Source organism: Perissodus microlepis, chromosome 11 (assembly GCF_051167445.1).
Source record: "Perissodus microlepis isolate ML-2025 ecotype Zambia chromosome 11, ASM5116744v1, whole genome shotgun sequence".
Classification (NCBI taxonomy): domain Eukaryota; kingdom Metazoa; phylum Chordata; class Actinopteri; order Cichliformes; family Cichlidae; genus Perissodus; species Perissodus microlepis.
Genome location: NC_140471.1, coordinates 17,518,474 through 17,541,658, shown reverse-complemented (window position 1 = coordinate 17,541,658; position 23,185 = coordinate 17,518,474). Strand labels below are relative to the sequence as shown.

Sequence of the window (23,185 nt, the reverse complement as noted above, 5' to 3'; positions counted from 1 at the left end):
TGTTGCTAAGACTTCCTCCAGATCTGGGTTTTGGGTTTTTTTTGCGGGTTATCTACAGAAGCACAACAGATACTGACAGATGCTAGAAGGCTGGAGATGCATATACCAACATGCAAAGATGTCAAATCAGTCAACAACACAGAGCAATTACACTTAACCACAAGCAAACATGAGCTCAACCCACGCAGAGAAAAACACATTACGCAGCAGGAGCCCAGGTGGGCGTATGAGAAGTCCAGGCTCCACTTCTTCTCAGGTAGTCATTTCAGCAACCCACAATTTATACATTTAGTTGTTTGGTTACTCAGGGTTTTCACTTTTGAAGTTTCCCGAAGAAAAATGAAGACAATTTTGGCAGACATTTGAAGAAAATCTTGCAGAGGCAGGAGTTTTAGTGAAGCACTAGCGCAGTTCTTGCGGATTAGAGCATCATTTTCACTGTGGGGTTGGATTTAATGTGTGCAGGCAACACATTTAAACACACACTTAAATCTCCACTCTGTGTGGACAGATTTAATAAGTCATCACTGACAAACTGCTGGTTTAGCACTGTGCATTAGAATATGTTGCGATGCATGGAAATCAAAAGTTCGAGACGTTAATTTAAGTTCATTGTCGGTGAGAGTTATGGTAGTTGGAGGGCGGGACCTCAGCACCCCCCCGTCACAGATTTGACGTCACATATTTAACGACTCCGCGATCTGAGCTCCAGCTTTTTCAAAGCCCAGTCGGAGGTAAAGGGCGGGTGTTCGACATAAGAGATCTGAGTGGGTCGCCGAGAGAGGTAGGATTGTAGTTTTTTCTGCTTTGTTATTCAGACGAAGAAAAATAAGGGGGAAAAAAGTAGGAAAAGAAAATTAAATGTAAGAAATATACAGTGTTTCTGGGAAGCATCTCACATTAGAATGGTTGGGCTTTTTTTTTTTTCTTTTTGGAAAAACGTCGGGAACTGGGCTTTTTAATTGTTTTGTAGAGCCATGAACTATATAAACATTATGCAATTAGCAAAGTATTATATGTATTAAATGTAAGTATTATTACGTATAGTCATATTTTCATACGTGGGAACTGTTTCTTGCATGTAGTTCTCTGTGGTTAAACCTTAAACCCTCTTCCGTATTTTTCTCTCCTTTTTTAAAAAAAAAAACCAACTTACGTTCATGTGATTTTAACACAGTGGGAAATTTGCACATGCACGCTGCACAAAACGTGAGGAGGTTTGAGCTTTTTTAAATTAAACTTTAAAAAGCATGCAGAAGTAAACTTTATTAAAATGCTTTTAATATTTGCTCTAATTACTTTTAGGGAGCACTAAATGGGTGGATAATGGAGTTGCCCTGTTTAGGGGATGTTGGAGTTATGTCATGTTTTGGTATGATTTTGGGGGGAATGAAATAAAGGCAACCTTTCTTTCTTTTTATTTGACTGAACTGCTTTCTATGTTTCAATTTAAAGAGTTTTGCTTTGTTGGTCATTAGTAATCTCAGGAAAATCTAAAAAGGTTAATATTCATGTTTGTTTGTGTTGTAGGTTCAAAGACAATGATGGAGTTAATGACTGGCACCCCTCCAAATCTCTTTAATGGAACAGATGACTTTGGAAGTAATGGCTCTATGTATGATGAAAGCACAGAGTATGACTACAGGAACGAGCACGCCGATTTGAGGCATTCTCTGAACACCATGTCTATCGTTGTGTACTCCCTGGCTTTTGTCCTCGGTGTGCTCGGGAATGGAGTGGTTATCTGGGTGACCGGGTTCAAGATGAAGAAAACTGTTAACACAGTTTGGTTCCTCAACCTTGCTGTGGCTGACTTCCTCTTCACTGCGTTTTTGCCCCTGAGTGTGACTTACACAGCTTTGGATTTCCACTGGCCTTTTGGCAAGTTCATGTGCAAGCTGAACACCACCATCAGCTTTCTGAACATGTTTGCCAGTGTCTACATTCTGGTGGTGATCAGTGTGGACAGATGCGTGTCTGTGGTGTGGCCCGTCTGGGCTCAGAACCACCGAAATGTACGCAAGGCATCCTATGTGAGTCTGTGTGTTTGGGTGGTGGCTTTGATTCTCAGTGCTCCATACTTCATCTTCAGGGACATCGGGCCATCGTACCACAATAAGGATATCATCAACTGCTTCAACAACTTTGCTCTTTCTGATGATGAAGACACATACGATGAGACTCAGTTGTTTCGTCATCAGGCCATGATTTTCACACGCTTCCTACTGGGATTTGTTGTGCCCTTTACTGTCATTGTCTCCTGTTATGCTGTTATAATCCATCGTCTCAGAAGAAACCGCACACTGGCCAATCAGTCAAGTCGCCCCTTTAAGATCATCGCTGCCATTATCATCACTTTCTTTCTGTGCTGGGCTCCCTTTCACATCATGGGTCTAATTGAGATGGCAAATTACATGCCAGAATATTCAAGTGAGATATTAGATGATATCACCATAATTGGGTTACCAATAGCCACCAGTATGGCCTTTCTCAACAGCTGCCTGAATCCGCTGCTGTATGTGTTCATGGGCCAAGATTTTAAAGATAAAGTCCGCAAATCCATCCTGATTGTGCTGGAGAGTGCCTTCCAGGAAGAGGTTTCTCGCTCATACACCTATACAAACTCAATGGTCACCACTCGCAGCAAAGATAAGTCATTTTCTGATGCTGAGTTATAAGGCTGTTAAAGACATGAATAAACTTTCTGAGTAGAAATAACTGTATAACAAATCACTTTTAAACAACTTTTAATCAAAAGTTCTCTTAATCAAAAGAGTTAATCTGTCAGGTGTACAGGAGGATTTCCTCTTTATCTTGTTGTTGTGACAGCAGAGTATTTCTCAGCTACAGCCTCTTAGACTTTGTTTTAGTGATACTGTACAATAAGCTTGTAATTCATTTATGTGTTAAAGCATTGAGGATGGTTAAAATTGTTTCAGTGGCAACTATTTAGTATTTATAGCAACACCTGAAATGAGATGCATGTTACTTCTAAGGTGTTCACAATCTGAGTTAAATGTATCGATCTGTGGTAGGTGTGGTGTTTTATTAGTTTTGCTGTCACACTTTCTCAGACTCAGGGTATAAAAAAATCTGCAAATTTTTGGAGAAGAGAAACTAGTTTCAGAATTGGTGTTTTGTTTGTGGTTGAATTCATGCAACACAAGCAATACCAATGTATCATCTGTAGGAAGGAAGCATCTTTTGTTCACACTCCAGTAAATTTCTTCTTCTCTGCATGAGACATAAAAGAAACCAGATTAAAAGTGCATTACCAGTTCAAGAATAGGCCTTAACTTCTGGTTTTACTGATCACCGACATAGTAATAAAGACTGTGCTTCTTGCTAGACAATACATTGTCCTGTTAATTAACCTATCAAATTTTACCCTGTAAATAAGCACCTAGAGGTGACCCTTGTTATGATTTGTCACTACATAAATACAACAGAATTTAAATTAGATGAATCTACAAAACTGATTCTGCCCAGTATAAATGGTGGAGTTTGAAATAAAAGTTTTGAACCACTGAACTAACTGATAACAATTATGATTGTAAATGACAAAACTGGCTCACAATATTGAAAACAAATGGCACCTTTAGGTACATATGAAAGTAAAATGTGTAACCCTGTAATCAAATTCTCATTTGACAGAAATCTATTCTAGTATTTATTTATTTGAGTATAATGAACAACAGATCTAATGGATACATACTGACTATAGAACCACTGGAAAGCTGATAGGGAGTGAGAGGTCAATGTCTGTGGCCTCCATAAGTATTGCTATAATTCTTCAAATATTAATTAATTCTGTTTGTAACCAAAAAGACTACAAATCTACATTTTTTTAAATTTCAGAGATAAAATCAGCCTTTTGGAGGTTTCCCTCAACAACTAAACTAGAAGGAACAGTTATCAGCCTTGTTGCCAGTCCTCGATCTATCAAATTAATAATCATCCAATCAGTAAAAATGTTATGAGTTTGGTAAGCATGTCGTCAACATTATGAAATCTTGATTCCACTATAAGAAAAAAATGTATTTTTAAATTTTTTTTTATCCCAAATGGCCAAATCTACTTGTCTTTAAATGTCTATAAGTATTGTATTACTATTGTGAATATTTCTGTCAACATTATTTGCATCAATAAAACATTTTTGGCTTTAATGCTTTCCCACTGATAATGTCGACCTACATCTCATTTCATTATCAAAACATGAATGCAGAAAACAACTTATTTCCCTCTACTGAATATTTAACCCTCTCAAGGCAGGTGTTGCTGATTTGCAACAGTTAAAAACTAACAACCTGATTACCCCACATACATATTTTATGAGGTTTTTTTTACTCAGAAGTACCACTGCAGGACTTGGTTGTGCATTAGCAACAAAAAGTTTAATTTGAGCCTGAGAGGGTTAAAGGATGATTTGTGATACTGAGAAACACAGTAGTTATTAAAATAACATTATTTTGCTATACCTTTGATGAGAAGTATCGCAGCAGTGTTGAAAGATAAAGATGAGCTCATGCTGACTGATTTGTAGCTTTTAATCGAGTGATTACTGCCTTAAACCACTTTGCACAATTAAAGGCCTTAAATCAGTCAGTAGGCTCCAATCTGTTTCCCCCCTTTAGTGTGTTACAGTGAAGTTGTCAGGCAGTGGATAAAACATTGGAAATTTTGATCCATATCAAAAAGAATCTACTCATTGAACTTTTTCCTAAGACTTCCTTCCTCTTTGGAGCTAAAAGAAGCCACCCAAACACACAAGCTGTCAATGGAAAGCCCAGGATGTCCTCTATTTAGTAGAGGAGGCCTTAACAGGGTAGTTCAAATAGGACATAAATGAATATTCTGTTTCTCCGGAGGATATTGACATGATTGCATCACACAGTTGCTACACATTTGTTGGTTGCACATCCATTATGTAAAACCCAAAGGTGCTCTGTTGGAGCGATCTGGTGACTGTGGAGGTCATCTAATACACTGTCATGTTTAATAATGCTGTTTGAGATTATTTGAGCTTTTTGACTCAGACTCACAGGTAGATGGAGTAAACAAAAAACTGGCTGATGACCAAAGTACAAAAAAGGAACTAAAGGAAAAAAAGAAACTGAAACCTAAACTGAGAACTAATACTAGGCAAAGGAAAATAAGAGGGGGAAATGAACTGACACTCTGAAAAAGACCAAGGAGAAGACAATAACTATATATACTTAAAAGGGTGATTATAGCAGTGAAGATAACAAATAGAACAGAATAGAGAATAACAGACCAGAGAAAGGTAGAAAAATTTAAGACAATGAAAAAGGAACACAACCTCCAAAATAAAACAGGAAGTGACAGAACTAAATAGGGAAACCGCAGACATGTGAATGGACTTTGCGGAGGATGAAACACTGGGAAAAGAGCTAAACTCTAAACCAACTGAGAACTAGGAGCAAACCTAAAAACACTAAAGAACACATGAAGTGAATATAAACCTTTAACAAACCAGGGATCACAATGGATAAATAAAAAAAATAATAAAATAAAATAAATAATAACAAAAATATATTTAAAAATAATAAATAATTAAATAAATAAAACCTCTGCCCAAAATATATACACTGGGTAAACTGACCCAGGACTGTCATAGTTAAGTCTATTTGCCCATGTGTGTTATGTTTCCCACCTATTTTCCCTTAGCCTCATTACCTGCTGTGTATTTATTGTCTAAGCCTCCCTGTGTTCTTTGTCACGTTCTACCTCAAAGCTGTGTTTTCTCTGATCCTTCCTGGATTGTTAGTTCCTGGCTCCTGCTTTTGTATTGTTTTTGTATAGTAATTCCTGCAATACAGTAATCCATGACAGAAATTTAGATGAACAATTGGTAATCTTCCATCCATCCATTCACTACCGCTTATCCTTTTCAGGGTCGCGGGGGGTGCTGGAGCCAATCCCAGCTGTCATAGGGCGAGAGGCGGGGTACACCCTGGACAGGTCGCCAGTCTGTCGCAGGGCTAACACACAAGGACAGACAACCATTCACACTCACATTCACTCGCACATTCACACCTAGTGGCAATTTGGATTATCCAATTAACCTATACCCACAAATCTTAAGTAACTAAAAGATATGAATGCAAAAAACACCCCAATAAACATCCGTTTTCACACCGTGGCTAGTGTGATTAGGTAGAGGATCATCAGGGGGTCCTTTATCCCTCTTTGGGAGGATACCCCCACTGGGTTTAAATCTGGGACTCTCCACCATTTGACCCTTTAGAACTGAAGAAGCTTCTTGGATGAGAGGTGAAACGTCTTCAAGCAACTTAAAGAAGTCCAGTTGCTTTTCTTTCCAAATCAGGAAGTGTGCGAATGCTTTTTTCATTGCACTGTATATATCTGTCCAGCAGAGGGACTCTTTACGCTTTTGCTTTACTGATATAGTGCAGCAGTCTTGAGAAGAAGACATGAGCACAGACAGGCTGATTTGCAGTTTTTAATGATGTAATTGCAGCAACATGCTTGGGTACAAATCAGCCAGTAAACCCCCATCTTTTTGTCACTGTAAGTGTATTCTGGTCAAGAAGTCAGGCTGCTGGTAAATAAATGGAGTTTGATAAGCTATTTTATATAATAAAAGTCAGTTACTACTAGTATCTTTTACATATTTTCCTCTTTTTCCTTCTTTTTTCTTCACTCTTCCATCTTTTTTAAATGAGCTTAGTTGCTTTATGCGTCATAAAGAAAAGCACTTTTGGTCTGAATCTCATAGAAATCAGGTGTCAAAGACTATTATTCAGTTAATAAAACGGAGATAGGCAAAGGTCAACCCTCTGACATCTAAGTCAACATCAGCGATGACCTTAACTGTAGCTCTGAATCCTAACCCCAACCTTCATGATTTATGGAAAATATATATATAATCTTTCTTCATTTCTTTCCTTGTCCACTGATTGAGAACTGGTTAAGAAAATGGATGGACGGATTATCATGTAAATGTCCCACTCAAAGTTAAACTGCAAACTCACATAGAATAAACTCCTTTGTAGCTCCAGGGATATCAATACAATATACCTCAAATTGAGCTGTAGGTGGCAGGGGAATCATTCTTGTTGATTAGAATCAGTGAATGTTTTTTCTTCCACAGATTAGAAGCAAATTATTCATTACTTACTTTATATACCAAATGCAATACTATTCACTTAAAAGAGAATAGTCCAGAGAGTGCGCTTCATTATTATTATTATTATTATTATTATTATTATTATTATTATTATTATTATTATTTGTATAACTGTGTCATGTTGTAATGAAACTGCAGTTACATTCAGTTCCAGAAAATATGCTCTACTTTTACTTTAAAGTATTATTATATTGTCGATTTATAACTGTTTCATGCCTGACTGTTTCATGGGCTATGAGCTCATGTGGTCTGGAGCTTTGGCAGAGCTTGTGTGAGCCAACAGTGTAAATTTTACACCTGATAGCCTTAATGACACTATTATTAAATCTCCTGCTAGTGAGGAGACTTTCCTTTTGGGTCTTCAAGACAAGTAGTGTAATGCTGTCCTGCTATCATGTCGGAGGGTGAGCAGCAGCTGCTCCATCTTCTTCTGGACCACTGAGTGTTTGGCTCAAAGTACTCACAGATACATTTCATATAGCACTCTATATAGAAACACTTTCTTTTTTTTTAGGTTTGCTGGTTAGCTTCTACATTTTTATTTCAAGGAGTATTGACTGTGTGCACGTTAGCATATGCTACTTCCGGTGCGGAAACTCCTGTGGGGAGCTTTGTTTCCGGTGTCCTATTCGCGCCTGGTTTATGGTCCAAAACAAGTTAAGCAAATGAATGAATCAAGCGGCGATTTACATTTCTATAGATGTCTTGGGCATTTACCCAATATATCTGTAAATGATGTTCATCGACTTGTTGATATTTTTTCCCCGCACCTCAGGGCAAAAGAGAAAAGGGATTCAAATGTTATATTTCTCAGCTGTCCCGCGTTTATCGCGGGTGTTATGTTCTAAAAATAACCAGCGATAGGTGAAATCAAGTAGCCAATTTTATTTTTTGACGGTGCAAAACGTTTCGTGGACATCGTGGACATACAGTACTGCACTTCAGAGTCACACTGCTAGCGATTGATGCAGCGATTCTGTACTGTGCAGGAGAGACGTCACGGAGGAGATCGTCTGCAGCGATCAGGACGCAGGACACAATGTGACATAAAAAAAAAATAAGCATGCAAACTTGCACTAAAAAAATCTGCGAAACAGCGAGGTGAAAGGTGAACCGCGTTATTAGCGAGGGACCGCTGTAATTTTTAAGGTAAGTCACAACATACTCTTCGTAAATACTAATGTATAGAAACCCTTTCCAGCAATCATTCATTTTTTGTGTGGCTTTTTTCACGGTTTGGTAACATGCTGTGTAGGTGTGTACTTGACTAGCTGATCTCGACAATAATGGGGGAAACATCTGGTTTGACTATTCTTCACCTGTAGTTTGAATGCTGAACGGTTGCCTGTTTAAATCATAAGACCAGTCACTATACAGAGATGTGCTTCTGAATGTGGACGATGTGTCTTCTGCATGCAGTAATGCAGTTCTGCTTGTGTTGAGTGATGTAAACAACTGATCGATCTAAACTCTTTAAACGTCAAAATTGATCATTAGATTTTTTATGACACAACAGTGGTGAGTGTTCCCACCTTCTGCTCTTTGTAACTTACCGCGATCTTTCCGTTTTCGAGTTTTGGACATGATTTTGGAGTATATCTTTGCAGTAGCGATTGACTGCAAAGTAAAGCTACCGGAAATGTACAACCCCACATCCGGTCTCAAACCAGGAAGTTAGCATTTTCTCGTGCACAGGGTCAATTTAGTGACATCCTCTTGCTATGAAGACGTTATAGTTTTGTTTTTCATGGAGTGGAAAAGGACTCAACGACTTAAAGAACATATGCACATATTTCAGGGTTAAGCAGAAATGAGTTGTAATACAACATCAGTAGAGGTGTTGTAACTGATGCAAAAAAAATTCTCTGTTTCAATTCTGATCATAAGTTAAAAGGAACAGAAAATCAGATTTCACCATACTCGCTCAAAGGGTCAAATTTTGGTAATTGTTAGAGTGAGTTAAGTTTCCTTCAAATCCCAAATGCAGGGCAGATATAAGAAGGGTGATGATGATGATGATCTGAAGCTGTTAAGAATGTACAGTCCAGAAAAAAGGTATGAGCATCTGGACACGGATGGTAAACTGCTGTCAGACCCTAAATAAATTATCCTCTGTTGTTACAGATGCTGTTTCAGCTGCTATTCCTTGAGAAGTTGACATATTGGTTACATTTCCACATGGAGTTTTTTTTGTCTTTTTTTCATGAGAATATTGTGCAGACACAAGAAAAGGACAGCTGGCCTTCAGCGTAAGAAGTATTTTATCAAGATTGCAAAACCGGATGCTGATAAGAGCCCCATACTGCATCACTGAAAAGGAATAGAAACATTCTCATTTTAAATGTTGTGCAAACTTCCTGTAGATCTAGTTCTTTATAAGGGGTGACATCATCCATAAACTGTTTCATTAATCTTCAGTGAATTCATCCACAAAAAAGAGCTTTGCTAAATTACTAAATAACATATTTGTAGAACTCCAGATACATCAGATATTTTTCTATAAACCTGAAGAACTTTAAAAATCACTAATCATGAACATAAAGTATTTTTTATGTTTCTTGCAAATAAAAACAAAAACAAAATAAACACCCAAGGCATAGGGACAATAAGTTAGAAAGTGCATATTTTTCTTTTATTTACTGAATTATATTATATGCTACTGATTATGGAAACAGGTTGGTTGTCCTCAGAATATTTCATGACTTTATACTCACCAAACCCAAGGTTGCAACAGAAAGATAATGGTGTTAAATAGCAAAACAGCCAGCTGTTAGCCGTGTTACACTGTGGCCCTCTCACAAGAATATATATGTTCTAATATTACATGTCTTTTGCTTTTAGAAAGATAATGCTGCATTCTTGATGCAATATGTTGCAGTCCAAATTTTGCAATTTGCATGAGGGCATTGCAAACCCTCATGCTCCCAACCATCATAGAATGCTCTCTCATGTTTTAACTTTTACAAACTTCCTGTGGATTTGCATGTTTATCAGCAGCGACATACACCCCACACGAGTCTCAGCTAAGCTGTCAGAGTTGGATCAAACATTCTTCTGCAGAGGATTCATTAACAGCCAACAAGACAGCTTCACAAGGTATTTACTTCATTTTTCACCAACCAAAGATTTCCCAGGAATATTGCTCTAAATATGTATATGTGCATAAAAAACCAGGAAATTCATTTTCTTACACTGTCACATGATGTAAAAACACTAATTTAGTGTTATTTCACAGGACTAGTGCTAGTTTTCAAGAACAGGGGTGATGTGCAAAGCTGTATCTAAACTACAGAGGGATAAAGTTGTTGCCATACCATGAGGATATGTGAAAGAGTTTCTGAAGTCAGGTTAAGAAGGGAGGCGATGTTTGATAAGCAGCATTATGGCTTCATGCCAAGAAAGAGCACTGCAGATGTAATGTTTGCCTTGAGAATGTAGATGCAAAGTATAAAGAAGGTCAGAATTCATACAGGAGCAGCAGAGAAGTATGTGATGGTGGTGCTGGACATGTATGAGAACAACGAGACAGTAGGAGTGGCAGATGGATCCAAGGTGAGGGTGGGATTACATCAGGGATCGGCTCTGAGCCCCTTCTTGTTTGCAACATTAGGTTGACAGATGAGGTCAGCAAGGCGTCTTTGTGGACTGTGATGACATTGTGTTCTTTAGTGAGAGGACTGAGCAGGTGGAAGAGAACCTGAAGAGGTGACGGTATTGACAGAGTAGCAGGGAAATCTAGAGAAATTTTGTTAGCGTGGCTTGTGAGTGGCATGGGATTCAGATGGGGTGGCAAAAACAATACCATTTTGAGTACATAAATTAGAAATGAGTCCTTCAGAGGAACACCTCAGGTGAACATTAGAGGCAAGACTGTGATGGTTTTGACATGTGCAGAGGGATAATGGATATATATTGGACAAAGGAAGTGTAAGATGGGGGAAAAAACAAAATCTTAGTCAAAGTTCCTAGATGTACTGTATGTCTTATAACATGAACATGCAGAAGGTTTGTGTGACTGAGGATTATGCTCAGCATCCCACATAGTAAAATTAGTATGGCCCAGATCTGACCCACACAATGTGCTTACACATGGCCCACATACCGCAAAGAATGACGGCCCTTTGGTGGCCCAGATCTGGTTTGCCAGAGGTGGCCCACACATGGGCCAGCACAAGGCCAGTTGCAGGCACACTGCTGGCCCTGTGCTGGCCCAGAACAGTTTCAGCTCTGGCCCCAGATGTCAACCTAATGTGTACCTTAATCAAGCCATGTAATAACAACATGTGCCAGAAAATGCAACACGCGTTACTATTTGTCAACAAACAGATGGTTGAAGCTGTCTTCAGCTTACCGCATCATATATCAGTTGCACGGAAGTAGCTGTAAGTAATCTAGGTGCTGCGCGCGCTCCCACGGGCGGCAATCACTTTCTGGCAGACGATCACTTTTTGGCACAACACCTGTTGCTAGGGGGCAAAACAATCGAATGAGTGCTGCTGTTTGACTGTGAAAGAATAAAGTAGTGGAAAGCCAATCACATGACCACTTCAAGATGACAAAGCAGCAAGGTGATATATACCAGTTTTTAAATTGTGTTGATAGGCCACATAAAACCACAGTCATGATGAACAATATATACGCTTGTTTTTTTCATGAATACTTTCGTCACGTTTACTGTCTAAGGACAGTGCTAGCAAGCACTCTCTGCTTATGACCAAAAATGTAAAAAAAACAAGACAAAAACAGCCCTTTGTGTTGGTGGGAAAATGTACCACGTCGACCAATCAAAAATGATATGGCAAAATGACATTTGGTTGTTTAGGAAGAGGTGGAAGTTTTAGGAGTGAGAGAGAGAGAGCAGAAAAAGAGAGAGCGAGTTTTGAGATGTGAGAGATTTGTGACGTTTAGCGTGTTTGGATTGTGTAGCCAGTGTGTAATCAGTGTGTTGTCTTGTGTAGTGTTGTGGATAGTTTTGTGTTGTATGTCCGAACAATGAGGCGACTGCTGTCTCCAGATAGAAACCAGCAGTGGTACACCTTCTGATGTCAGACCTGCAGGTATCAGGCTGTGATGTTCTCCTTTATAGTGGACAGAAATATTTGGAGTGGCACAAATAATTTGTGTGGCATCTTATTGAATGCAGAACACCTGATTGTTATGTAAATAGTTTGAAATGGTTATTTGCAGTAAAAAATATAACTTTTCCTACTCGGATTTTATGCTTTTTGTCTCAATTTAGATCAATTGTGTTAATACAGTATGTCAAAATGAAAACATAACTGTAAATTCAGACACGTGAGGTTGTGCTGAAAAGGATGATACCAAACAAGGTAAAGTAAATAGTTTTTAAAGGTGAAATGTAGAGGAAACATGAAAATTAGTTAAAAATGGCCAATCATACCCTGGACCCCACTTTTTTTTTTTTTTTTAAGTAACGCTTAGTTACTTTTCAAGTAATTAATTTCTTTTAGAATCTTGTAACTCAGTTACTAACTCAGTTACTTTTTTGAAGAAGTAACTAGTAACTATAATTAATTTCTTTTTCAAAGTAACTTGCCCAACACTTCTGCTATGTGGGATAATGTCACACGAAGGCAAATGATCCACTCTGGTGACCCTTAAAGGGTACAGCAGAGAAAAGAAGAAAAACGAAATCACACTTTACAACTTTACTTACAACACTTGATTACAGAAAAGGTGTGCTTTTTTGAGGATTTCAAATTTTGAGATAATGTCCTTTCATGTTTGTCTAATTGTCCGGGAGCTATGCTGACATACTGCCTTAGACTGAATGTCAGCATAGCTTCAGTTTCAGTTTCCTATTAACTTTGACTGGGAGCTGAACTTTTTACTTATTATTTTTCTTTGCAGGTCTAAAGTCAGTGAGGGAGATGACCACTAACTCTTTCAATCCAATCAATACAACTGCTGCACCTAATGGAAATGGCTCCAAGAATAGTGACAGTAATGGTGGGCTTAACATCATGTCTCTCATAATTTATTCCCTGGCTTTTGTCCTCGGTGTGCTCGGGAATGGAGTGGTTATCTGGGTGACCGGGTTCAAGATGAAGAAAACTGTTAACATAGTTTGGTACCTCAACCTTGCTGTGGCTGACTTCATCTTCACTGCATTTTTGCCCCTGAGTGTGACTTACACAGCTTTGGATTTCCACTGGCCTTTTGGCAAGTTCACGTGCAAGCTGAACACCACCATCAGCTTTCTGAACATGTTTGCCAGTGTCTGCATTCTGGTGGTGATCAGTGTGCATAGATGTGTGTCTGTGGTGTGGCCCGTCTGGGCTCAGAACCACCGAAATGTACGCAGAGCATCCTATGTGAGTCTGTGTGTTTGGGTGGTGGCTTTGATTCTCAGTGCTCCATACTTCATCTTCAGGGACACTGAACAAGACTCTAACAAAATGATTTGCTTTGACAACTATGCTCTTTCTGATGACTATGAAACACCATCGGTGAAAAAGTTAAGGAAATTTCGTCATCAGGCCATGACTATCACACGCGTCCTCCTAGGATTTGCTGTGCCTTTCACTTTCATTGTCTTGTGTTATGCTGTCATAATCCATCGTCTCAGAAGAAACCGCACACTGGCCAATCAGTCAAGTCGCCCCTTTAAGATCATCGCTGCCATTATCATCACTTTCTTTCTGTGCTGGGCTCCCTTTCACATCATGGGTCTAATTGAGATGGCAAATTACATGCCAGAATATTCAAGTGAGATGTTAGATGATATCATCACAATTGGGTTACCAATAGCCACCAGCCTGGCCTTTCTCAACAGCTGCTTGAATCCACTGCTGTATGTGTTCATGGGCCAAGATTTTAAAGATAAAGTCCGCAAATCCATCCTGATTGTGCTGGAGAGTGCCTTCCAGGAAGAGGAGACACGCAATTACACTTACACAAAGTCAGTGGACACCAGTCAGAACCAAGAGAGTTCAGATTTGAATACTGAGGTATAAGAAACAAAATAATTAAGCTGTAAAGCATATGTCAAATTGCTTATGGGCTTTTTACTACCGTATGATTCAGATATGTGACTGATGCAGTTGTGCTATGCAGACTTGCTGTTGGTTTCTTTGATTCACAGCTGTGCATTCAGGCTGCTTGTTTTTGAAATTCAAAGGAATTGTAAAATTCCTTTTTCACTATATGTCATCATTATTATATTCTTACGCTCATCTGCTTTGTATAATATTTTTCTAAACTTTTAACAAAATGAACTCTTTGTAAAAGCTTCTATGTCTATGTAAAGAATATAATACATATGTACTTTTCCACCTTTTCACTTCTTCTCAGCTATGGTGGCATCAATAAAAGTTGACAATGATGATCATTCTTTCATACCATCATTTAAATTTTGAGAGTATATTTGGACTTAACTGTTTCTCCACTTATACATCCTATAATCACCACATGTGGGCTCAAGATATATAAATATATATATTGTATTGCATTGTATATCTATAAATAAATCCTCATATGTGTATCAATTAATCCAACATCTAATAAGAAGCATCTAATGACAGCAGCTTATCACTATCAAAAAACAAGTAACAGAAAACACTGATTATTATAACATCAACCAGTAGAGGGAGCTGTTTGCATACTAAAACGTCATGGCACCGCCACACATGATTGAGTTGCAACTTCTAATAACTAAATTAAGAAAATCAGACAAAATGCGCTTTGTTTCTCTTATGTGTTGACTAGACAGGAAGTGCATGGTTAAATCTGCCATTTATAAGCATAATCATTTTTGGTGCACTTCTTATGCCAAAACTATTTACTAAAAGTAGGCAAACAAGTGAAATAAAGGGTGAATTAAGAGAATACAGTGTTTATAAGATGACATGTAATTATCCTGTGTAAATAAATAAATAAACACACAACACAAACAAATATATAAGATTCATGAAACATGCATTTTGAACAGTTTTGTTTTCAGCACAGTTTTGTTTTTCAGCCACACAGTTGCACCTGAAAGCAAATACAAATGCATATTCTCAGAGACATTTATTCAGATTAAGATAAAATCTAGTCAAATAAACATAAATATAAATGGAATAAAATGAACTTTGAATATATTGAATAAAACTCAAATACATGGAATGAACCTTGAATATAATGATTCACTTTGTAGTAACTCCCTATATTTGTATTATAATTTGCCTCTAGATAAATTTTCGATAACTTTGAACTCATTACTCATTACTACTGTAATTTTTGTAATTTGGCATAGTTTAGTGCCTTAATCCGGATCACTATTTGTGTTGTTTTAGCACTGGGGGCTCATGTCGACAAAATTCATTTTCTTCGTAACTTCAACTGTATTTGACATCAAGTAATTATTTGGGGGTAATTAATTGAGTATAACCAAACTATAACTGACTTTGGCAAGAAAATGATGGAGACCAACAATAACAAACCATTAACTCTTGTATTAACACCAGTACAACCACTAGTGAAATTAGAAAGTCTTTCATTGCTGTGTCTGACATTTTTCACTTCCTGATATTTCTCTTTGGTGTGCTCAGGAATGGTGCTGGTTATCTGGACGACTGGATTCAAGATAAGGAAAACAGTAAACACATTTAGGTACCTCAACCTTGCTGTGGCCAACTTCATTTACTTTGTACCATTTATACCCCTTAATTTAATAAATCTTGCTTTAGACTTCCACTGGCCTTTTGGCAAACTCATGTGTAAGCACAACACCATGGTACTTATTCTGAACATGTTTGATAGTGTCTACATTGTGGTGGTGATTAAAAAATGTATGTAAGGGTTGTGACTCTGGGTGTTTGGGGGGTGGCTTTGATGATCGGCTTTACATATTCCATCATCATGGACACAGAGCAAGCGTGTAAGAATGAAAGCAAAACTCTCTGCTTGAACAGCTACGCGGTTTCTGATGACTCTAATGCAGAATCTCCCAAAATACTGCGACAATTTCATCATCCACCGATTATCATCGCCCGCTTCCTTGTGCTTTTTGCAGTCCCATCCACTGTCATTGTCTCCTCTTATGTTGTCACAATCAAAACAATCATCTCAAAAGAAACCACTGGCCACCCAGTTGAGTCGTTCCATTGCTGTTATCATCAGCTTTTTTTCTGTGCTGGGCTCCTATTCATATTATGGATCAAATTGTGAAAGCTAAAAAAAATGGATACTTCAAATTGTATCATTGGCATCCCTTTGGCCACCAATATGGCCTTTCTCAACAGCTGCCTGAATCCACTGCTGCATGTGTTTATGGAATAAGATTTTAAGAAAGAAGTCTGCAAATCCATTATGAATGTATTCGAAACTGTCCTCCAGGAGGAGGAGAAACACTCTCACACTTACAATAAGTCAGTAAACACAAATACAACTCAGTTTTAAATGCTAATGTTCAAGGCTTGCAATGAGTTAAAGAAACAAAGAAACAAAAGAAACATTACTCCAGAGGAAATCATTCTAAACCTGATTGTTTGAATTGTATAAAAATATAACTGTTCTTATAATGTTAATTAGATGGCAGTAGCTAAAGTTGTTCATGTCTCTTTAACTCACAGTTGCAGTTTGTGCTATGTTTGTACGATTATGGAACTAAAAGTGGTTGTAAAATGCCACTTCCTGGAAAATAGAATGAGTCAGTAATTCCAAAATAAGTATTACATTTGTTTCTGGTCGACTTTGTGTAACACAACACTTGGACATGTGACTTGTCCCACAAATGCCATATTAGGTAAGAGAGGTGGGCATTTAAACTATTAACTATATAATAAAGATAACACATTCAGTCAATATATTTATTATGACCGGAATACCACTGAGTTCCTTGTAAGACCATCATGTGAATTTTCACATTTTTTCTTACTTATTTAGCATAACAGCAGTCTGGCATATTCCCTGTTAATATATGACATAAGAGTTATGGTTGTTGTGTTTTATTGTGTTTAACATTTGCAGCTTTGTATAATTATTTATTCTTTATTTTTACATATTATTATATACTGTATAACTTAAATTCAATTGCACTCTTCTCACCTTAGTCTTTTCCACCATTGTTAATTGTGACATTTCCCTCTTTTGCCTAAAATGTCATCTTAAAAAAAGAGAGAGAGAAAATATTTTGCATATTTGCTTGCATATGTTAGTATTTAGTTTTACTAAATATATATCTATTTTTAGTTTTGTTCAGTATCTGATCCCATCTTTATGATCACAACAACATTTAAGACTTTGTTTCCTGTTTTAGATGTTTATCAGGCATTCAGTATCATAATCATTTATGTTTGTTTATATTTTCTTTTTTCATTAGAGATTACTGAAAACAAACTGCCTTGGCTCCATCACGATAAGGGTCTATGCCCTGCAGCCTTTGCTTGTGTTTCTGTTATATTTTCTTTCTGTCTGGGAACTACAGATAAAAAATTGGCTCATAGCTAAATCTGGTACATTTAAAGCAATGTTTATTAAAGTGCATTGTCCCTGTTACAAATAAAGAAATAAGGTTATAAAGTCTATATAGTCTCCACTTCTATCACATCTTGAATGTTTGATTTATAATCAGAAAAAATCTATCTAAGACATACCTAAGATAGTATATATACAGTCCCGATCAAAAGTTTAAGAGTACTTGAAAACTAAAACTAAAAAATCATATTTTGCATAGTTGGATCTTAACAAGGTTCAAGCTTCAATATGCAACAAGAAGAAATGGGAGTGAGACAAAACATTATTTTGAGCATGCAATTTACTGAAAACAACACTTAAACTGAAACAGGTTGTTTTACAGCTGATCAACTGTTTTACAGCCTTTAAAAAGCCAAATCTGTGCAAAAACATGGATTCATTGTCATTTTCTGTCAGGTAGTCACATTGTCATGACATTCTGATGGCAAAGGCAAAAGAACATTCCCTTTTTGAACGTGGTCGGGTTGTTGAACTGAATAAGCAGAGTCTCTCGCAGCGCACCATTGCTGCTAAGGTGGGATGCAAGTGAGAGTGAGACAGTCATTTGGAATTTCTTAAATAATCCTGCAGGTTATGGAAGAAAAAGGCAAGTGGAAGACCTGAAGAAATTTCACCAGCACTGAGTCTGAGGATCCAACTGGCTGTCCGTCAAGACACTGAACGATCTTCAACACAAATTAAGAGCATTACTAGTGCCGACTGCAGCCCCACAACCATCAGAGACTGAAGGGCTTCAGAAACAAAAAACGTCTTCAAAGGCCTCGTCTCCTTGAACGCCACAGAACTGACTGTTTGGTCTTTGCAAGAAAGCACCAAACATGGGACACTGAGAGGTGGAAGAAAGTTTTATTCTCTGATGAGAAAAAATGTAACCTTGATGGTCCTGATGGTTTCCAGTGTTACTGGGATGACAAGTAGATCCCACCTGAGATGTTTTCTATGTGCCACAGTGGAGGGGATGCCATAATGGTCTGGGGTGCTTTTTCTTTCAGTGGAACAATGGAGCTTGATGAGGGGAGGTGCAGGAGCGTCAAATGGCCGCTGGCTATGTCCAGATGTTGCAGAGAGAACGCCTCATGACTCAGGGCCCTCGTCTGTGTGGTAATGACTGGGTTTTTCAACAGATCAACGCTATATTACAGAATGCCTGCAGGAGAAGGGACTTCTTCCAGGAGAATAAGATTACTCTTTTGGACTATACTGTGTGTTCCCCTGATCTAAATCCAACTGAGAACCTTTGGGGATGGATGACAAGGGAAGTTTAAAAAAAATGGACAACAGTTCCAGACAGTAGATGCCCTTTGTGCGGCCATCTTCACCACTTGGAGAAATGTTCCCACTTACTTCATGGAAATGCTTGCATCAAGCATGCCGCAACAAAGTTTTTAAGTGATCAATAATAACGGTGGAGCTACTCATTACTAAGTTCATGTTTGGAACTTTGATTTCTGCTTTGGGGGGGTTTACAGGGGTTTTTTTGAGGGTGTGGTCCTAAACTTTTGAAAAGCCTGTTTCAGTTCAAGTGTTGTTTTCAATAAAGTGCATGCTCAAAAAATGTTTTTTGTCTCACTCCCATTTCTTCTTGTTGCATGTTGAAGTTCTACTTGGAACCTTGTTAAGATCCAACCATTCAAAACATAATTTCTTGCTATTTTTCAATCGGGACTGTATGTGTATGTTAAAAAGTATATTCAGAACATATATATATATATATATATATATATATATATATATATATATATATATATATATATATATATATATATATATATATACATATACATTATATAGATAGATAGATAGATAGATAGATAGATAGATAGATAGATAGATAGATAGATAGATAGATAGATAGATAGATAGATAGATAGGTGTGTGTGTGTATATATATCCCTACTGACTCCCTATTGACAATGACAATTGTGATTTTTTTTATTTTTTTGCTTACCATCATTAAATTAGTATGGCCAGAGTATTTTATGACTTAATTGCCTATGCACATATAATGTAAATTTCATGATCACTACATGAATGCACAAAACAACCATCTTTTTTGTTATTCTGCATTTATAAATGAAGTGTCAAATGTGTATGAATTGATCCCATATGTAATACATCTAACACAAGAAGATTATTATCAAATAGCCAATAACAGAACACATGTTAATAATACAAAACACAGCAGCACATGACTAAGTTGCAACAGTCAGTGTCCTCTGACATTTGCCCTCTCTTACAATTACAATTACACAGGCAAGGGTGAAATCATTTGTCATTTCTGAAGCATAAGTACTTTTGGCAGATTTCCAAAGCCAAATATTATCAAGAGTAAGTAAACAAATGAAACAAGATTTATAGTGTTTATAAGATGAAATGTTCTTAGCCCGTGGGCAAAATAAGCGCACACACATTATTGCTGTCAGATTAGGTAAAAAGCAGCAGGAATACTTCATCTTGATTTTTCAAAATCATTAAGGTCCTGCAGTCTGCATGATATCCACCTGCTACTTCGTCCCCATTTATTTCTATGAGAAACACATTTACCTTGAGGTGAAATGACCATAGCGTAGCACGAAAAGCAGGAGGAATTCCTTTTGAACAAAGGAATAGAGTCCGATCCAGAAGACAGAAAAGTGACAAGTTTCCAATGCATTTCCACCAAAGACACAACGATTAAAAACTTAGAGAAAATGTTGATGCTCTGTTTAACAACTGCCAGCTGTTCAGTTTCCCACGAGAATTCAAAAAAACAGACAAAACATTTTCCATACAGGAAGAGACGTGGTCCTCCTATACCTTCCAACCCAATGCTCAGAAGTGGGTGCAAAGAGTTGTAAGGCTATTAACGAGATGAATAAACTTTTACAGTTGTTTTATGCAGAAAAAGTAAAGCCAGGAGATGTGAGTTATGCTCTGCCTACAAACTATTGCTCATTTTATTTTTTTAAACTGAATTTTCCATTTATCTCTCTTCATGTACATTCTTTTACCTAAGGATGTAATTAGGGAATTAAGGGTTATTCTGCCCTGACTAGGGTGTAAAGCTGGTTTCTAGACTGGCAGATAGCATAACAGGTCCACAATAAACATCCAGGAGTCAGCAGGTACGTTTTAGATGGTTACTGTAAGCACTGTAAAACTGTAATACAGAAATGAAAAACAAAATATTACATTTCTGCTATAAATGACTTGCCTTTACAGTACTAAACACTAAGCCATACACTATCATGTACATCACACGTAAACACATCAACATATCCTGAAACCTTGGTTATTTGCCCTAGGTATTTAATGGTTAGCTCAATGTTAGCATTATACTGGCCCAGGTATACAGCAAAGAGAAGGCCTCCTTTCTCCCGCACTCCAGCTGCACGACTGTGGGATTGATCTGATCCCTGGTGTCCCCTTGCCCACTAGTCGGCTTTACAACATTTCCAAGCCTGAGCAAGAATCCATGGAACATTACATCACTGATTCATTGGCGACTGGTATAACTGGACCCTCCACGTTGCCCTTGGGTGCGGAGTTCTTTTTTATTGAAAAGAAGGATAAGACACTTTGGCCTTGCATAGATTTTTGGGGACTGAATAAGATAGAGTGGAGAATCACACAGGGTTGTCTGCAAAGAGAGCTTTAGGATGCTTCCTCCCACTGTCCACTGCATCGTCCATCCACAGTGTTTGCAGGGCTGGCTCAATCTACACCAGTAAGATGTTTTCAGAAATAAGCAAGCAGGAGATGGTGGATGCTATATTACTACTAATATAATACTTGTAACTCTGTAGCAGACAACAGTTTGATAAAGCGCTATGTAAAAAAAAAGAAAGAAAAGAAACTAAAACACTAGATTCTATAGGTTTCAAAGAGATTTAGTTTATATATTTTATATAATACAGTAAATGTGTACGAATGACCGGCAATAGTTCAGTCAAGGACCCTGGGTCCCTCAGACCAAAGTTAAGCAAATAAGACTGAAAGTGTGGGTTGTACCACTTCTCTTTCTCTGACCAGCTCTGCTGTGAACTATGCCTCAGTCCTACCAGCCTTCACAGAATCTCAGAAGAAGTATTACAGAGATGCACAAAGCTAACAAATCATTTCTAATGTTACGATTGTTCGTCAGGAAAAAGAATTCTACAAATGGACCAGTAACACTACATTGGTGAAATATAAATCAAAAGTAAAAACACAAACTTTGCTACCCACTAAAATCTTTGTTCATGTGTCACTGAGAAAGACCAATAGGGGAACACCACAAAAGGAAACTCTGCTCTTGAAGGTAAATAAGTAGGTTGTTTACAGTTTGAAAAAAAAATAGTTAAGTGTTTAAAGTATAAAGCTATTTAAATGGACTACTTATATACTATATTTATTTGTATCAAATCCAAATTACCACTCATGGTGACGTCCCAATAGAAAAATGTTTAAACAATTTATGAATTATTATCTTGAGGACCAGATAAATGTTAGAAAATGAATCAGCACATGAAACATTTACTTCAAACTATTAAGAATTTAAAATTCTGCACATCAGCTGGTTGGAATAGCTCGCAAACTATAAGCGGACATTATACACGTATAAAATCTCACATAGTTCCCTCAGGGATTAATGAAATATTCTGATTCTGATTCATTCACATGTTAAGTTCTTTAGGCTCTGTTACTGTAACCCTCAACTGTGATATGAGTTTAGCATACCAGGGATATATTTCCTTTTCTCTAATATTGGCAGTCAGGATAAGCGGTCACATTAAGCTGGTTATTAATTTGCTAAGTTAACCTGGGGTTTCCCCTGGATGTTACATGAGTCAAATGAATTACAATTATAGATGTACCAGTGTACCAGGGTTTGTTCCAAAAAGTGTTCAGCTGCCAAATAGTGATTTCTGTTTGTTTTTAGCTGTTATATATTTGCTTATATTCGTAGACTACTCAGCTGTATTTATTAAAGGGTTATGTAAAATTAAAAATACCTGTTTTGCAAGTATCTTCATGACTTGGTGTTTTTGTACATGCATTGTAAACAATCCCATCCGTGTTGGCCACTAAAAATATGTTTATCCTCCTAAGACCCAGCAATAAATTTTTGTCTTATCTCAGGGACATACGTCTGAAACTATCAAGCAGCATTTATGCAATCTATATGAGTAATGCTGTACTGTCAATGGGTCATCCTGGGCTTTCTATTTATGCCACATTTGTGGGGGTGTGGGCAAACAGACCACATGGACTTTCTTTTCAAAATGATGGGGATTGTAACTTCTATATTTTATGGCCACAATGTAGGTTAAGTGATACTTTTTTGCAGCTGTATATGATTATATCGCTGAAACTGTCTTTATCAATTCAATTTCAAATACACTGAAACTGAAACTGCTTATTTATGTAGTATGAAAGGTGAAACCAGGACAGTGCTGCCCACAGTCAAACAGGTGGTTGTCATACATACAGAAACTGGATTTAAATTGTTCTTTAGCATGAGACATGAAAACAGGAAAAAGCTGCCCACAACCATCAAACCAAATTACCTTTATG

The 23,185-nt window shown here is 37.4% G+C and overlaps 2 protein-coding genes and 1 pseudogene across 2 annotated transcripts; all 3 read left to right on the top strand.

The window, feature by feature from the left end:
* The first annotated feature begins 689 nt into the window (after positions 1 to 689).
* fpr1 (formyl peptide receptor 1) lies at positions 690 to 5,502 on the top strand. The gene is made up of 2 exons (XM_084943653.1): positions 690 to 784; positions 1,531 to 5,502. The coding sequence occupies exon 2, from the start codon at positions 1,542 to 1,544 to the stop codon at positions 2,676 to 2,678; it is 1,137 nt and encodes a 378-aa protein (XP_084799779.1). The 5' UTR covers positions 690 to 784; positions 1,531 to 1,541; the 3' UTR covers positions 2,679 to 5,502.
* Positions 5,503 to 9,672: 4,170 nt separating this feature from the next.
* On the top strand, positions 9,673 to 14,227 carry LOC146377490 (chemerin-like receptor 1). The gene is made up of 2 exons (XM_084944135.1): positions 9,673 to 10,267; positions 13,043 to 14,227. The coding sequence occupies exon 2, from the start codon at positions 13,063 to 13,065 to the stop codon at positions 14,146 to 14,148; it is 1,086 nt and encodes a 361-aa protein (XP_084800261.1). The 5' UTR covers positions 9,673 to 10,267; positions 13,043 to 13,062; the 3' UTR covers positions 14,149 to 14,227.
* Positions 14,228 to 15,480: 1,253 nt separating this feature from the next.
* LOC146377489 (chemerin-like receptor 1) lies at positions 15,481 to 16,573 on the top strand (annotated as a pseudogene).
* Positions 16,574 to 23,185: the final 6,612 nt, after the last annotated feature.

Bases quoted from the DNA above. Each gene is read 5' to 3' on its own strand.
- LOC146377490 (XM_084944135.1), top strand. From the start codon at position 13,063: ATGACCACTAACTCTTTCAATCCAATCAATACAACTGCTGCACCTAAT.
- fpr1 (XM_084943653.1), top strand. From the start codon at position 1,542: ATGATGGAGTTAATGACTGGCACCCCTCCAAATCTCTTTAATGGAACA.